This window comes from Pollachius pollachius (assembly GCF_949987615.1).
Source record: "Pollachius pollachius genome assembly, chromosome: 3".
In the NCBI taxonomy this organism is placed as follows: Eukaryota; Metazoa; Chordata; class Actinopteri; order Gadiformes; family Gadidae; genus Pollachius; species Pollachius pollachius.
The window spans coordinates 31,028,188-31,045,873 of NC_136936.1; the positions used below are offsets into that span (position 1 = coordinate 31,028,188).

At 48.1% G+C, this 17,686-nt stretch overlaps 1 protein-coding gene across 1 annotated transcript in view; it reads right to left on the minus strand.

Annotated features, from left to right (window-relative positions):
- Nucleotides 1–17,686, minus strand: part of map3k13 (mitogen-activated protein kinase kinase kinase 13) — a 51,279-nt gene that overhangs the window by 5,135 nt on the left and 28,458 nt on the right. The window contains exons 2-9 of the mRNA XM_079733960.1: nt 16,660–17,486; nt 14,516–14,699; nt 13,913–14,104; nt 12,196–12,354; nt 9,820–9,978; nt 9,215–9,323; nt 8,940–9,049; nt 7,472–7,588 (exon numbers count right to left, since the gene is read on the minus strand). Coding sequence (XP_079590086.1) covers nt 7,472–7,588; nt 8,940–9,049; nt 9,215–9,323; nt 9,820–9,978; nt 12,196–12,354; nt 13,913–14,104; nt 14,516–14,699; nt 16,660–17,350 — 1,721 coding nt within the window. The 5' untranslated portion in view covers nt 17,351–17,486. The remainder of the gene's footprint in view (nt 1–7,471; nt 7,589–8,939; nt 9,050–9,214; nt 9,324–9,819; nt 9,979–12,195; nt 12,355–13,912; nt 14,105–14,515; nt 14,700–16,659; nt 17,487–17,686) is intronic.

Here is a 17,686-nt window from a genome sequence, read left to right on the forward strand (position 1 = left end):
AGCCAAGGGGGGTGAATACTTTTGCAAGGCGCTGTACACCACTATACTCATACACACACACACACACACACACACCCACACACACACACACACGCACACACACACTATTATACTCCTTTTACATGTATGTGTGAGAGATTATAGTAGTGTATGTGAGAGAGTATAGTATTGTATGTGAGAGGGTATTGTTTATGCAAGAGAATATAGTAGTGTGTGTGAGAGAGAATAGTAATGTGTGTGAGAGAGTACAGTAGTGTGTGTAAAAGAGTTTGACTGAAAAGGAAGTGAGTTTGATTCCTCAGTTCCTGATTGGCTGACGGAAGAGGCGGTAGCTTCTTCATAGTTTATTCTGGACATACACATTTAATGATTCGTTTCACCATTATCTGGAAGGTTTAATTTACATAATGCTAGCCAGTCCCAGGTACGTACTGGGGGATCAATGAACTGATCAAGGCTTTTGTATAACCCTGGGAAGGATAAAAAGGCCAAAAAGCCTGAAGTTTGAACTAACACTACTTTGTCAAGTTTATCCAACAAACTTTTGTTTGTTGGATAAAAAAAACACCACATTTAATTAATATTTGGCAACATTTTAGGGTTAAAAATTTCTAATCATTTTTGGCAAGGTTTGTTGGATAGATTTATGCTTTCATATTTAAACAATCAGAAAATACAAAACATACAAAAGAACTGTTGGGAAAATGCTGGAGAAACCAGTGTTGGTAGCTTGCCTGTATTGGTAGCTCGCCTGCAAAATACTGCGCTGTAATTTTACTCTGTAATTTCCAGCGATTTTGTTATGCTGCGTTCGCAGCAAAAAAGTATTCGGTCGCTTGTTTGCGTGGTCGCCTGAGTTTGAGAGAGGCTTCTTCTTGTGACCGCCAATTTATTTGAAACCCTGGCCAGTCTCTACGTGTTGTGGAAGTACCAGAGACTTCAGTAAAAACGACGAAGTCGTTTAGCATTCATAATATTATCCGTTTTATAAAATATTCTAATCTAGAACACTCCTGGAGCTCGGGTGGGAGTCCTGGAGCTCTATATCTAAATAATATAAGATGATATAATATATAGATATCTATATAATATGATATTGTAGCGTCACCCGCCGGGCACTGGGAGCTTAGCTCCAGGGGCCGGCGGGACTTCTGCACCTCCTCGCCGGAGGAGCTCCAGGAGTCCGCAAATGGCAACAATCCCTTCTCCTCCATGTCGTGGTTCAATCTGAACTTCAGATTGATGTGGAAGGACCAGAGACGTCAGAGAACCCGACATAGTCGTTAAGATTCATAATATCATCCGGAGGCGCACACAGCTTTTGGCCATTATATTATATATTATATTATACAGATATCTATATATTATATCATCTTATTTTATTTAGATATAGAGCTCCAGGACCCCCTCGACCGAGCTCCCGGAGTGTTCTAGAAAGGAATATTTTATAGAACCACAACACGTAGAGACTGGCGATGGTTGAGAATGAATTGGCAGTCACAAGAGGAAGCCTCTCTGAAACTCCGGCGACCAGGCGAAAAAGCGACCAAATATTTTTTTGGTGTGAACGCAGCAGCATAACAGAATCGCTGGAAATTCCAGGATGAAATGACAGCGCAGTATTTTAAGCGCCACAAATTACTGCCTCTTCTGTCAGCCAATCAGGAACTGAGGAATCAAACTCACTTCCGTTTCATTCAAACTCACTTCCGTTTCATTCATTCAATGCATAAACAACTATACTCTCTCACACACTGCTATATTCTCCTGCATAAACAAATATACTCTCTCACACACACTACTATACTCTCTCACATACACTACTATTCTCTCTCACACACACTACTAAATTCTCTTGCATAAACAACTATACTCTCTCACACACTACTATACACTCTCACATACACTACTATTCTCTCTCACACACACTACTATATTATCTTGCATAAACAACTATACTCTCTCACATACACTAATATACTCTCTGACATACACTACTATATACTCTCTCAAATACACTACTATACTCTTTCACATACCCAACTATATGCTCTCTCACACAATACTATACTCTCTCACATACACTACTATACAGGCACTTCTGGGTGGTTACAGAGGTGGACCGCGGTGCGTAAATGTGGCGAATGTAAAGGCTTGTTTTGCGATGCAGAATTTAAAACTTGAGGTCAGAGTTCCCCCCGGACCGTTTAGCCAAAGTATACTACTCCGTCTCCGTAACTACGAAGACCCCTCGAGCATTCGCAGTTCTCCGTCGGGATGTCGGATACACAATGCAATTCACAGACCAATCAATCTTATATGATGATATGTTGTTGAAACCATGTAAGTAGTGTTGTAAATAAACTTCCAAGGCTTTTCAAATCATATTTGGTGTTTTATTGGTCCTTAATGTGCAAAGTAAACAATATACAACGTAAATAAGGTGCAAAGTCAAACCGGAGAAGTGATTCCGGAAATGATTTTTTTAGAGGACCAATCACAGCCCTTGCCGTCTCCGTTGCGACGACGGATAGTTAAAGGTCCCATGGCATGCTACTTTATGGATGATTTAATATAGATATTAGTGGTCCCTAACACAGTATTTGAAGACGTTCCCGAAATTCAGCCGTGGTGCAGAATTACAGCCACTACGAGCCAGTTGCACATTGAGCTTTCCCCAAACGCGCCGTTTCAGTGTCTGTAGCTTTAATGCAAATGTGGAGGAGAGAGGCGGGTTTTCCGAAGTCTCTGGTTCTTCAACGTCCACATCAATCGGAAGTAGACTGAACCACGACATGGAGGAGAAAGGGATTGTTGCCCACGATTGTTGACCGCAAATGTCTTACGCCGGAGCCTCTCTGCCGAGGGACCACCGCCGCGGCAGCGGGCAGCACTGAGGCACTACTTAGGCACCACCACCTGCTGCAGCCGGCAGCGCCGAGGCGGTGGTCCCTCGGCACCGGGCAGTGGGGCTCAAGCGGGAGACAATCGCGGGCAACAATCCCTTTCTCCTCCATATCTTGGTTCATGTACTTCAGGGAGTCAAAGCCAAAGTTCCTTTCCCCAATTCCTTCTCAGCCATGGCTGAGATAACCCCCACTACGAGTCTCGTTCTGGAAATACCAGAGACGAGAGTCTGACGTGTTATGCGCCATAACACCAACAGCAGAACGGTTATCCAAATAACAAAGAAGTGTACAACACTTGCGTTACAGTCCTGGAGCTCTATATCTAAATAATATCATAAAATACATAGACATCTATATCATATGATACATATTATCACGGCCAAAAGCTGTGTGCGCCTCCAGACGATATTATAAATCACAAACGACTGCGTCGGATTCTCCGACGTCTCTGGTTCTTCCACTTCCATATCAATCTGAAGTAGACTGAACCGCGCGCTGGCTGCCGGCTGCCCGCTGCCGGTGCATCGCGGCGTCGGTGGATCGCGGCAGCGGGCACCACACAACAATCACTTTCTACTCCATGTCGCAGTTCATGTACTTCAGGGAGTCAAAGGCAAAGTTCCTTTCCCCCAATTCATTTTCAACCATGGCTGAGATAACCCTCACTACACTCTTGTTGTGGAAATACCAGAGAAGTCAAAGAACCGACTTGTTATGTGCCATAACACCAACAGCAGAACGATTATCCAAATAAAAAAGAAGTGTACAACACTTGCGTTACATTGTGTGGAATCACACACACACACAGACACATGTGTTGCTTGTACGGTCGTAGCTCATTGTCTCATTGGCGGGCCAAATTCTCTGGGCTGGCAAGGCAGAAGAAGGGGAGGTGGCATCTCCCCTTATGACGACATAAGGGTAAAATTCCAAAACGTTTTTTCAAAGGCGGAGCAAAATGCCTAGGAAGGCTAGGGGAACTCATATTAATGTTAGTAAACCTCTGATAATGTTCATGCCATGGGATCTTTAAAAAATATTGGATGCGCGTGTAAGCTATGGAGAGGGTCTCCGACAGGCTCTCCGGCTACGGAGAAGGCTCTCCGTGTCTACGTACAGCACTTTAACATGCACACGCATTTGAAAAGGCACCATCCGGGTGTAACTATCACCGTTGCTGTGAAAAGCGAGCTGTGCAAACCCAGCTCACGACCCTATTTCAACAATCCCTGTCTGGGAATTCAGAAATGCAAATGCCATAACCAAGTCTATTGGTGTTTTCATTGCTGCTGATCTACGGCCATTCTCCGTTGTTGACAAACAAGCAGTTTTTTTTAATTTTCCCCTTAACTATGAACCGTACCGACCTGTACCGTACCGTGACTTCAAAACTGAGGTACGTACCGAACCGTGCCTTTTGTGTAGCATTACACTCCTATCACATAGCCAACTATATGCTCTCTCACACACTAATATACTCTCACACACTACTGTACTCTCTCACATATACTACTATACTCTCTCACATACACTACTATTCTTGCTCACGTACACTACTATTCTCTCTCACATACACTACTATACTCTCTCATACATACATGTAAAAGGAGTACAATAGTGTGTGTGTATGAGTATAGTGGTGTATATGCAAGATTATAATAGTGTGTGTAAGACCAAGTATGAATTCTGTCCCAGGCGGCCCCTCATACACATGCACACGCACACACACACACACACACACACACACACACACACACACACACACACACACACACACACACACACACACACACACACACAGTCAGTAGACAGGAAAATCATATTCTTTGGGTGGGTGAAAGTAGGTCAATTGGAAATTGGCAAAAGAATGAAAGCGCAGGAACAAAGTCTTGAGAGATGCTTCATGCAGAATAAGCAGCTTATTGTGAACCCTGAAAAACGTCTCACGTTACAGAAAGCGGTTTATTGTTCTACACACAGGGTCGCCAGGAATAGATGTGAAATGATACACTGCCATGTTCTGAAGGAACGAAAGGCAATTACCCTGCAGTCAGCCCCAAAACCCAGAGTATAACTTCACTAAGTATACCTATTTACCTCCCTGCTGTATACGCAGGACAATTGAGGAGGGGCCGTGATGTACACAGAGAACACTAGTTTCACATTTCCTGCATGGGGTCATGTGGGATTGGGAACAGGGATCAATATTCTCGGAAATGTACACCGGCATTAGCCTGCTGAAGACCTGGTACATTTTCCCTGCAGGATTCCAAGACAGCTTAGTTGTGAATGAAAGGCGGAACATTACCGGGAGAGACAGCTGGTGGCATCCGTCTGACGCACAAACTTTAACATGGAGTGGACCAATCAGAAGACTCAGATGAATCACTGAACCCCTGACTTTTTGACTTAACACAACAATGCTTTTCTGGTGATTAGAAAATAATGAAATGCATCTTATTTTGTTTAGAAACAAGCTTGTTTTTGAAGATGTGCTCAAAACGGGACTCCAAAATAAGCCACCAGCTGTGTAACTGTGTGAAGAAGACCAGGTACTAGTACCAGGGGAAGAAGTTACTGACTTTAGATTTGAGCTTATAAACCGCTGACAGTATAAGATCTATCTAGCTTAACTAGTTAGCCAGTTGGCTAGCTACCTATTTAACCAGCTTAGCTATAATAACAATGCACTTTTTCATCTCTCAGGCTTGCCTACCTGTCTGTCTGTCTGTCTGTCTACCTGTCTGTCTACCTGCCTCCCTCTCTCTACTCATCTGCCAATCCCAATATGTTGATGGTGTTTCCTGTTGTATTCATCATTCAGATTCCTTGCAGCTGATCTTGGATCTGCAGCAGCGGAAGCTTTTATTATAGATTCAAATACTGGTCTCTGACACGTAATGACTGACAGCACAGCTTGCCTGTGGGTGGGGTGGGAGGGGATCTGGAGTGTTGATCAGGCCCCCAGGACAAGTGCATACTTCCGCAATCCACCAATGCTCAGCGGCCAAGCCTGGTATTGCACCTGTTACCATTGTTACGGTGTCCAATATACTAAAAATCAGCAGCCTTTGGACAACCCAACATAAAGACAGACGACAGGGTTTTTGGGGAAAAACAATGTTTCATGGTTGACAGTGATCCTATGGTTTCTCACAAGTGAAACACGTAACAGCAACCAAAAAAACCCTGTCACCAGAAAAGGCCTAGGTGGTTACCACATAACAGAAAGGGAAAAATGCAAAGGAAAACCCAAATAAAATGTATGTTTTCTCTTTTCAAGACGCCACCTCAAGCGTTTTATCTACTTTACTTTTTTGCAGGAGAAGGAGGAGTTGGCAGCTGAAAGGAGTCGTAGTGAAACAAATTTTGTTTCGGCCGGCATAATAATTGTTAAATAATAATTGTTGTCCAGATGGCAGGAGGAGTGTAAATTTAAAGATCACATATAGAGAATCATCGGGAGGGTTATTAACTTATACTTCCATGGTCGGTAAACAATGTGACTGTGCTCGCTCAGACCTCTCGCTTATGATGCTACAATGCTAACAATGCTAGTTAACGAAAATATTTCTGCATCCGGCACATCATGCACTAAGGCGTGGCTAGGCGCCCATGATGCGGAAGCAAATCTCTCCTTGATGTTGCCCTGCGCCATTGAGCAGTTTTCATAGGAATGAATGGGCAGCCATGTTTTAGTCCCCTGTCCTTCCTTTAATAGGTCCATGGTGTTAATACTAAGGTGCTCATGAATCCTAACACAAAAATGCAGGGGGCGCTTTGTGCCTTTTCAACCCTGGGACCTGGTTTCAAAAGAGTGCGTTTGCCGGATTTGCCAGGTCCACAAAAATGGTATCCGTGTGGACAAGGCCTAAGAGGAGCCACCCTGCAAGACCTTCTGCCGGCCAGCATTCTGTACAGGATTATTATTATAGGATGTGGTTTGATTGATAACATTATCTAAACCAGTAAAGATCTCTGTTGACTACAGATAAGTCCAGGGGCCTTTAAGCTATGAGCCAGTTGAATTGTTCAGTATTGCAACTCCAAAATCCCAATGTCCTCCCCCCTCCCCGATGTCCCAAAGTCCTTCCCCCTCCCCGATGTCCCAAAGTCCTACCCCCTCTCTGATGTCCCAAAGTCCTTACCCCTCCCCGATGTCCCAAAGTCCTACCCCCTCTCTGATGTCCCAAAGTCCTCCCCCCTCCCTGATGAGCGGTATCAGTTACTCTGAGCGGTATCGTTAGTTACTCTGGTTCATTCACCACACACACACACACTCATTAGTTACTCTGGTTCATTCACCACACACACACACACTCATTAGTTACTCTTGTGCATCCACCACACACATTCATTAGTTACTCTGGTTCATTCACCACACACACACTCATTAGTTCGTCTTGTTCATTCCCTGATGAGCGGTAGTCCTCCCCCTCCCTGATGAGCGGTAGTCCTCCCCCTCCCTGATGAGCGGTAGTCCTCCCCCTCCCTGAGGAACGGTAGTCCTCCCCCTCTCTGAGGAGCGGTAGTTCTCGGTGATATGATGGTGTTATACGTACTTCATGAGCTCCTTCTCGCGGACCTCCAGCTGCAGCATGATGGCGCTCAGCTCCATATACAGGTTGTTGGCTCGCTCCAGCTTCCTCTCGTAGTGCTCCCGGATGTCCAGTGCATGCCTGTCACCACAAACAGACTCATTAGTTACTCTGGTTCATTCACCACACACACTCTGGTTCATTCTCTTAAGGTAGTGAGCCCTGAAGCCTCAGTACGGCCCCTTACCACTCTGTTTGGAGCCGCTCCCTGAGGTGGGTATTTTCCCTCAGAGTTGAGTCGGGTTAAAGACAGGAACTGACAGACCCTGACTAGAGAACGGACCTGTAGTGTACAGACGTCCTGACTTGTACAGACTAGAGGAGGGCTAGGAGGGGTAAGAAGGAGGGGGCTTGTATTCCCTGTGGCGACGGCCCATTGGTTCAGCCTGGGCTCCACTACATGGTGGGGTAAGATGCTGAACCCCCTCTAAACCCCACATGGTGGGGTAAGATGCTGAGCCCTCTCTCAGAAACGCTTCTGGTAGACAGTGGAGGATTCCGTTAGAATGGAGTTACATACTTTTTAATCAAAGCGTAAAATAGAGTAGCAAATGGCAGTTAACAGATGAGGGAGATTATGAGAAGTGGGCATCCTTTAATTCATCAATGTCTTGGAGAAGTTTGTTTTTGAGGTTGTTTCACTGCTTGATTTCTAAAAGTAGGCTCTCACTCTTTTGATGTAAGTTGGTATCCGAAAATAAACCTTTGTGATATAACAGCACACCACCATGTTATCTAAGGCAAACGATATTCACTTACAGAAGTGCAAGTAAACATTGGCTTGTAACGCCAAAGTTTCATGGAGACAGTTCTGCATTCGCTCCATTCCTAGGGCCATCTTCTGGCCAGAACGGCCCTCCCACTACTCAACACCAGTGGTGGGACTGGGACAGCTTCGCTAAGCTGAGCACCAGTGGAGGGTCTAGGGGCAGCACTGAGAGAAGGACTCAAAGTGTCATCACTGGTCCAGCTGGAATCTGAACCCTGATGTTTAAAATAAAATGTGTTTGGTGGAGATTTCTAGAAAGGAGGGGTGCGTGCTATCCCCATGGTTACGACCCACGTCCACTCTGCGGTACCTTTAGTACTGTGTTGGGAAGGAGCGTTATGACGAGCGATGTTGGATATGGTCTCGTCCTTTCCTTTTAAATCAACCACTAACCAGACAGAGCTCTACACATGCACACACACCTCGTCACCTGTGTCCCTTTGTCGTGATTTCGAAGAGTATATCAAAAGGCAATGTTTGTTTGGAGGAATAATGGACTTTGCTACAGTGGCCACGGTAGCAAAGTCCAAAGTCCAAAGTCCAGAGTCCAATCAGACTGGGCCAAATGAGGCTGCCTAAACCAGCCATCATCCACACCCTCCCAGAGTGACCTATTGAGGACATCATTCTTCTACCCCTACCCCCCCATGGTCCCCCACTCACCGCAGCTCGTCCCGTCGCCGGCGGATCAGCTCCTCGTCCAGGCGGTGGATGCACGTTCCTTCACTCTTGATCTTCTCAAAGTGCTTCTTCACCTCCTCCCTCCACTCCGCCTGAAGCACGAAAACATACACACACACGCATGGTCACACACACACACACACACGCACATACATGGCCACACACGGACACACACAGATGCATGGTCACACACGGACGCAATGTTTGTGCGTGGTTTGATTGTAGACCTTGTGTTCTTATGAGATGAAGGTGCAGACCTGAGATTTGAAGTAGGTCTCCTGAGGGGCCCCCAGGATGTCTGCGGCGGCGATGTCCAGGTGGAGCAGGATCTGCCTGAAGGACGGACGATTCCTTGGCTTGCCCTGCCTGAACACGGGAACACCAGGAGAGGATGGGATTAACAATCGGTCAATCAAGAAAAGACAAGTAGGATGGGCTCACGTTGTCCTCACTGGGTCTAGATCTACGTACAGCGGAGCAGGAGAACATGAACCACCGCTGGTAATGAGGGGAGAATGACAACCAGATCAAACAAACCACACAGTCCACCTCCCCCCACTGAAGGACCAACTAGTGTGTGATCCATTTGGTACAAACTCTAGTACAACTCTATCCCCCCCCCCCCCCCCCCCCCCCCCCCGAGTCTAACTCTAGTCTAACTCTAGTCTCACTCAAGTCTCACTATAGTCTAACTCTGGTCTCACTCTAGTCTCACTCAAGTTAGACTAAAGTTAGTCTAACTTGAGTTAGACTCGAGTCTCATTGTAGGCTCACTGTAGTCTAACTAGAGTAAGTGGAGTCGGCTAGCATAGACCAGCGAGTAGGCCTTGTGTTGCTGATGGCTGAGGAGCAGGAGACCCACCAGGTCTGCTTCATGAGGATCTTGAAGCCGTCGGGGCAGGTGGAGGGGACGGGGAGGTGCAGGCTGTTGCTGCCCACCCCCCAGATGATGGCCGACGAGTCCACGTCCTTGTAGGGGATCTCCCCCGTCAGCAGCTCCCACAGCACCACCCCGAAGGACCTGAACACACACACGTGCGGCAGTGAATTAGCTTGATTCAACTGTATGAAGATGGCCACTATGTAAAATGAGCGTGTGATTGAAACAGTCTATATGATTTGTTTAAAGGTCCCATGGCATGAAAATCTCACTTTATGAGGTTTTCTAACATTAATATGAGTTCCCTAGCCTGCCTATCATCCCCAAGTGGCTAAAACTTGAAAAAATGGAAGCTCAGGCGCGCTGATTTGGAATGTGGCCCCATATGTCGTCATAAGGGGCCAAGTTACCCCCCCTTTCTCTGCCTTGCCCGCCCAGAGAATTTGGCCCGCCAATGAGACCATGAGCTATGGTCTCATTGGTGCGAGCGCCACATGTGTGTGTGTGAGCGCCACATGTGTGTGTGTGTGTTTGTGTGTGTGTGTGTGTGTGTGTGTGTGATTACACACACTGTAACGCAAGTGTTGTACACTTCTTTGTTATTCGGATAACCGTTCTGCTGTTGGTGTTGGCGCATAACACGTCGGTTCTTTGACGTCTCTGGTATTTCCACAACGAGACTGTAGTTGAGGTTATCTCAGCCATGGTTGAGAAGGAATTGGGGGAAAGGAACTTTGGCTTTCACTCCCTGAAGTACATGAACTGCGACATGGAGGAGAAAGGGATTGTCTCCCGCCGGGGAGATTGATGCGGACCAGAGACGTCGGAGAACCCGACGCAGTCGTTTCATAATATCGTCTGGAGGCGCACACAGCTTTTGGCCGTGATATTATATATTATATGATATAGATATCTATGTATAATATGATATTATTTAGATACAGAGCTCCAGGACTCCCGCCGGAGCACACGGAGTGTTCTAGAATATTTACAGAACACGGTTAAAGGCTGTTTGCGCCTCACCATTGTGATACATCCACTGTAAACAGAGCGCATGGTACCGTGGCCACAAGCTACTCAGGGCCACACCCCCGTCCTTCTCCTTGACCAGTCTCTCTCCTCCTCACTTGCATTAAAGCTACAGACACCGAAACGGCGTGTTTGGGGAAAGCTCAATGTGCGACTGGCTCATAGTGGCTGTAATTTTGCACCACGGCTGAATTTCGGGAGCGTCTTCAAATACTGTGTTAGGGCCCACTAATATCTATATTAAAGCATCCATAAAGTAGCATGCCATGGGACCTTTAAGTAATGGAGGACAACTCAAACTACCTTTAAATATACATCTTCTTTTTACTCCCTAGAGCTCTACTCTGACTCCTCAGAGCTCTGGCTCAGCAGATCTCTACTCTGACTCGACAGAGCTCTACTCTGACTCCTCAGAGCCCTACTCTGACTTAACTCTGACTCTTCAGAGCTGTACTCTGACTCAGTAGCGTTCTACTCTGACTCTACTCTGACTCCTCAGAGCTCTACTCTGACTTCGCAGAGCTCTACTGTGACTCTACTCTGACTCTGTAGAGCTCTACTCCGACTCTACTCTGACTCTGTAGAGCTCTAATTTGACTCTACTCTGACTCCTCAGAGCTCTACTCTAACTCAGCAGAGCTCTACTCTGATTCTGCAGAGCTCTACTCTTACTCAGCAGAGCTCTACTCTGACTCCGCAGAGCTTTACACTGACTCAATAGAGCTCTACTCTGACTCCTCAGAGCTCTACTCTGACTCATCAGAACTCTACTCTGACTCAGTAGAGCTCTACTCTGACTCTACTCTGACTCTGTAGAGCTCTAATTTGACTCTACTCTGACTCCTCAGAGCTCTACTCTAACTCAGCAGAGCTCTACTCTGATTCTGCAGAGCTCTACTCTGACTCAGGAGAGCTCTACTCTGACTCCGCAGAGCTTTACACCGACTCATTAGAGCTCTACTCTGACTCCTCAGAGCTCTACTCTGACTCATCAGATCTCTACTCTGACTCAGTAGAGCTCTACTCTGACTCCGCAGAGCTCTACTCTGACTCTACTCTGACTCTGTAGAGCTCCTATTTGACTCTACTCTGACTCCTCAGAGCTCTACTCTAAATCAGCAGAGCTCTACTCTGACTCAGCAGAGCTCTACTCTGACTCTGCAGAGCTTTACACTGACTCATTAGAGCTCTACTCTGACTCCTCAGAGCTCTACTCTGACTCATTAGATCTCTACTCTGACTCAGTAGAGCTCTACTCTGACTCTGCAGAGCTCCACTCTGAGTCAGTAGAGCTCCACTCTGACTCAGTAGAGCTCCACTCTGACTCACCAGATGTCGACCTTCTCAGACACAGGCTCATTCCTGATGACCTCGGGGGCCATCCAGGCCACCGTCCCGGCGAAGGACATCTTAGTGCTCTTATCGCTGAGCTCTTTGGACGTCCCAAAGTCGGAGATCTTCACCGTGTCGTTGTGGGTCACCAGAACACTGGAGAACAAAATACATGACAAGGATCTGCACATTCTTGGTATTTTAATTACCTTGCTTAGCTTTCCTTACTTCACCACGTTATTATACTTTCCTTTCCTTCTACAGTCTAGTCTGAACAATAAAAGGTTTTATATCCTTATCTCTCCCTTGCCATTAGGAAGGCGCTGAAAGCTCCTTGTCATCATGTGTTGGTGCCAGAACCGTCCACCTGACTGCAGACTGAATCCATTATTGCGGCAGACTCAGTTCTCCTGACTCAAGCTCTGCCCACTACCAATGCTCCCATACTGGTATCTCTGAGAGGGATGGCAAGGCTCTTTGGGTCTACTCGTTTCTCTGAGAGGGATGGCAGAGCTCTCTGGGTCTACTGGTAGCTCTGAGAGGGATGGCAGAACTCTCTTGGTCTGCTGGTAACTCTTAGAGGGATGGCAGAGCCCCCCGGTCTACTGGTACCTCTAAGAGTGATGGCAGGGCTCTCTGGGTCTACTGGTATCTCTGAGAGGGATGGCAGGGCTCTCTGGGTCTGCTGGTATCTCTAAGAGGGCTGGCAAAGCCCCCCAGTCTACTGGTATCTCTGAGAAGGATGGCAGGGCTCTCTGGGTCTACTGGTATCTCTGAGAGGGATGGCAGGGCTCTCTTGGTCTACTGGTATCTCTGAGAGAGATGGAAGTGCTCTCTGGGTCTACTGGTATCTCTGAGAGGGATGGCAGGGCTCTCTGGGTCAACTGGTATCTCTAAGAGGAATGGCAGAGCTCTCTGGGTCTACTGGTATCTCTGAGAGGGATGGCAGAGCTCTCTGGGTCTACTGGTATCTCTAAGAGGGATGGCAGAGCTCTCTTGGTCTACTGGTATCTCTGAGAGGGATGGCAGAGCTCTCTTGGTCTCAGCTGCCTGCTAAGGCTTTGGTCCGCTGAGGAAACTTAAGAGTCAGAAGATTTTCTTTGCTGTAAGACTCAAAACTGAGGTTATAAACTGACTCTGAGATGTATGACATTTTCTTGACAGAGACTTGGTAGGTAGTGATCACATACCTGTGTGATAATGTTTGCCTTTGAAGACAGTTTTGTCCATCGATCTGTATCACTGCATCACTACCTCTGTCTGTAGCCCACACCCTGCATCACTACCTCTGTCTGTAGCCCACACCCTGAGCTCTGTCTGTAGCCCTCACCCTGCATCACTACCTCTGTCTGTAGCCCACACCCTGAGCTCTGTCTGTAGCCCTCACCCTGCATCACTACCTCTGTCTGTAGCCCTCACCCTGCATCACTACCTCTGTCTGTAGCCCTCACCCTGCATCACTACCTCTGTCTGTAGCCCTCACCCTGCATCACTACCTCTGTCTGTAGCCCTCACCCTGCATCACTACCTCTGTCTGTAGCCCTCACCCTGCATCACTACCTCTGTCTGTAGCCCTCACCCTGCATCACTACCTCTGTCTGTAGCCCTCACCCTGCATCACTACCTCTGTCTGTAGCCCTCACCCTGCATCACTACCTCTGACTGTAGCCCACTTCCTGAGCTATGTCTGTAGATCAAGCCCTGCACCACTCACTTGGGGGACTTGAGGTCGCGGTGGATGATCTTGTGGAGGTGGAGGTAGTTCATGCCGCTTGCGATGCCGGTAGCCCAGTCCACCAGCAGCGCAGGGGTGACCTTGCGGCCGGCCCGCAGCACCTCGTACAGCTGGCCCTGGGCGCAGTACTCCATGAGGATGCAGTAGCAGGGGGCCTGTGTGCACACGCCCCTACAGGAAACGACCACATGGAGATGAAACAGTGTGTAAAGATACCATGCGTTACCCCGTTAAGCAGCAGGCCAATCACCCAAAGGGAAAGTGAGTCAATGGATAGAGTCATAAGGGAGCAGACAGGGGATAGGGCGTTATTGTGATTGTTGATGCCTATGGGTATATCTGGGCCTTTGGGGCTTGAACCCAGACCCTTGGGTCAGAATTTGTCTTACAGGGAGGGATCAGCTTTTCATTGGCTTTTCAGATGAGTGGTATGCATGTATTTTCAAACAGTTATATTTATACAATATGTACAGTAATCCATACATTAGTTAGGGTCAGGCTGAAGTTTGGTTCAAACATTGAACCACATTCAAGCCCTAATCTAAAGGACTGATGGAGCTCCACGCCGGGCCGCTGCCTCACTTGAAGCTGATGATGTTGGGGTGCTTGAGCTTCCTCAGGTGCTTGATGTCCGTCTCCTTCTGCTCACGCACTTTCTTGATGGCCACCTCCTCCGAGTGGAGCTTCCCCAGGAACACGGCCCCCTGCGCCCCGCTGCCCAGCCACTGCAGCTCCGAGATCTCCTCGAAGGGCACCTCCCACATGTCTGCACGCACGTGCACACACACACACACACACCCACGCACGCACCCACACACACACATGCATGCACGCACGCACATGCACGCACATGCACACACACACATACATGCAGGCACACATACACACACAACAAAGAGAAAGTAATTAATTGAGCGCACACATGAAGTGAGGCAGCACACAATTGTTGCCCCTTTGCGCAAAAAGGCCTTCTTTGATCTTTTGCCCACAAAACGCACCAAAGAAAACTATCAGCTCGGACAGAACAAATACAATGAAAATGAATATGATTGATTTTCTCCTGGCAGGCTACATTACAGAGAACTGCTGAATGTGACTTTAGTATGACAAAGCTGGTGTGGGTCGTAACCATGGGAACGACACGCCTGTTTATAATGAAACTTTTGTATGATCTCACAATGTTGAAACGGTAGGTTCACTGATACTTGGAAAGTGACTGTATACATCAGTGTGGTGTTCTACTGGTGGTGGTAGCTGACGGTCCGGGGGAGAAGATGGGACAAGTTCTGTGGGTCTGACAGTTTAACTAGCCGTCGGTACGCAGCACTTCTCTCAAGATCTCTACACAAAAGACTAATAACAAAGTTCCCTGCCCTAAACAACATTTTGACTGGATTAACGTTCTGTATCCTATCTACAGAAAGAAAAAACAGGTATTTTTGGCAACCTAATCCAGTTCTATTGAGGGATTCAGCCTTGTTCTCTGCAGGGCGGAGCCAACAACAATCTGTTTGAATCAGAGTGCGCACAGAGGAGGAGGGGCTAAGCACTGATTCAGAGAGGAGGAGGGGCTAAGCACTGACTGTTGTCGTTGGGTCCCTGAGAGGGAGAGAGTTATGAATCAATGTGTTTCCAAAAAAAATAGTCAAGGTATGGAAACACTATGGATCATGATGGCATCCTTCTTTTGGATGGAAACAATAATTAAATGCAAAAATTTATATTTTATATACTTAAATATACTTAAATACTCTTTTGACTGGGTAAAGTCTCTGAGTGGGAAACCTTTGTTAGCTTGGAGGCAGGAGCCACTTGCCACCTCATAGTAGTACATCCTGGTAAGCTAGGTCGATATTGGAATAAAACAAATGGGTCATCAACAACTCATTGACTTTCATAGATGTCCTTGTTTTTGTCCTTAGGTGTCCTGTATTTAATGTGTTTCGTATTCTAACGAAACTAATGTGCATATGTGCGTATTCTAATGTGCATTGTGTTTAACTTTGCTCGTGTAACTTTTAGTATAAGCTTTAGTAAGGTACAATGTATTTGTCCCTGCTCAATAAACTTCAAAACAAGATATAGGAAAAAAATAAGGTCTCTGCTGGATTTACTCCATGTTCGTGTGTCTCCATGTGGTGAGGAGGTGACCTCACCAAATATACTGTTAAAGTGAATAAAACGACAACAAGTACACAACTAAACATATAACGTAGGTCGGGTGGTTTAGATATTATTCTACCTTTAACCATGGTAATAATAGCTATAGAGCTAAACTCAGATGGTGACTCATACCCTATGCTATCCTCCCTGTGCGGTCTCTGAGCAATTGTACCCATACTTTAAGTCACCTAAATACAGCCACACCCGTCTGGTGGATTCACAAGAATGGTAGCTGACCAAATGCCCAGCCCAGCTCTGCCCTGACCACCGCTTGGTCTGTCCTGCTGCTTCCGGCCTCCCTGGAGGAGGGCTCAACTCCAGTCTGACAGCTACTGTATATGCTCCAGCAGGGAGGAGAGCGATTCAATTACGGTCTCAGAGTGCATCGAGGTGGCGTGGGGGGGTTACGGGAGAGGGGATGGTGGCTGATATCTGAGAGGAGCAGGAGAGGAGGAGGACGAGGCCTAAGTAGAGAGCATCTGCTCTACAGAGCAAGATGCTGTGGAGGCTGCAGCTGTGCAGAGGGCAGGGCGGCCCTCTGCACAGCTGCAGGGGGGGCTCACCTTGCTGCTGCAACTTGTAGTCCGTGGAGTAGGTTTTCCCAATGATGTTCCAGACGGGCCGCAGGCAGCCGAACAAGCCCTCCAGGAAGCCCCCCGAGTTGGGCCCAGCCCGGTGGAAGTGCAGCTTGATGTCATCGGGGTGGGGGTGGTGGCGGTGGTACTGGGGCTGCTTCTGCCCCTCCCCTCCGCACGTGTGCTCCTCCGTGGGACGTCCCGTGCAGGTGTGCTCCTCCCCGCCGCTGCCGCACCCGCCGCGGTCGCAGGAGGCCGGCGAGGCCGCCTCCTCCTGCCCCGCCTCCTCCTGGTCGCGCAGCTGTAGCACGCTGTTGTCAAAATGGCCCCCGCCGTCGGCGCGCACCGACGAGTCCTCATTGAGCGCGCCGTAGGAGGGGGTCACGCTGCCCAGCGCGCACTCCTCGTCCGGGCCAGCCGCGGGGGGGAGCGGGGCGCAGAGGTGCGTGGGAGCGGGAGGCGGCGGGAGCGGAGGGGCCAGGTCCGCGATGATCTCGGGGAGGGGCCCGTCGGGAGGCGTGGCCATGGGCTGGGGGTCGGGCGCGGGGCCCGTCTTCTTCATGGCGTCTCCGACCACGCTGAGCTTCAGCTCCTCCTTCAGCTTGCCCACTAGCAGGCCAGGGCAGGAGGTCCAAGAGAGCACCTCGGGGGGGCTACCCATGGTGACGTAAGTGTGCATGGGCCACCCAGGGGGGGCCGGGCGCTGGCCGCTCTGGATCTGACTCTCTGGGTTTGACTCTCTGGGTCAGACTCTGGTGCAGACCCTCTTGTGGCTCTGGTCTAAACAGTGTAACACTCCTTGCACTTTGAGTCACCTGGAGGAACGGAAGAAGGGTAGAAAACGTTAATCACAAGATCCATTGAGGAAATCAGATCATCAGTTCTCTGAAGGCTCCATTGAACGCAGCAGACACCTCCAAAGAAATAAACACACACGCTTATCTTTATACATGTTGGCACGGTGACTCCCCCCCACGCCCAGTGGTGAAACACAGTCTGCTCATTTCCTCCCTCC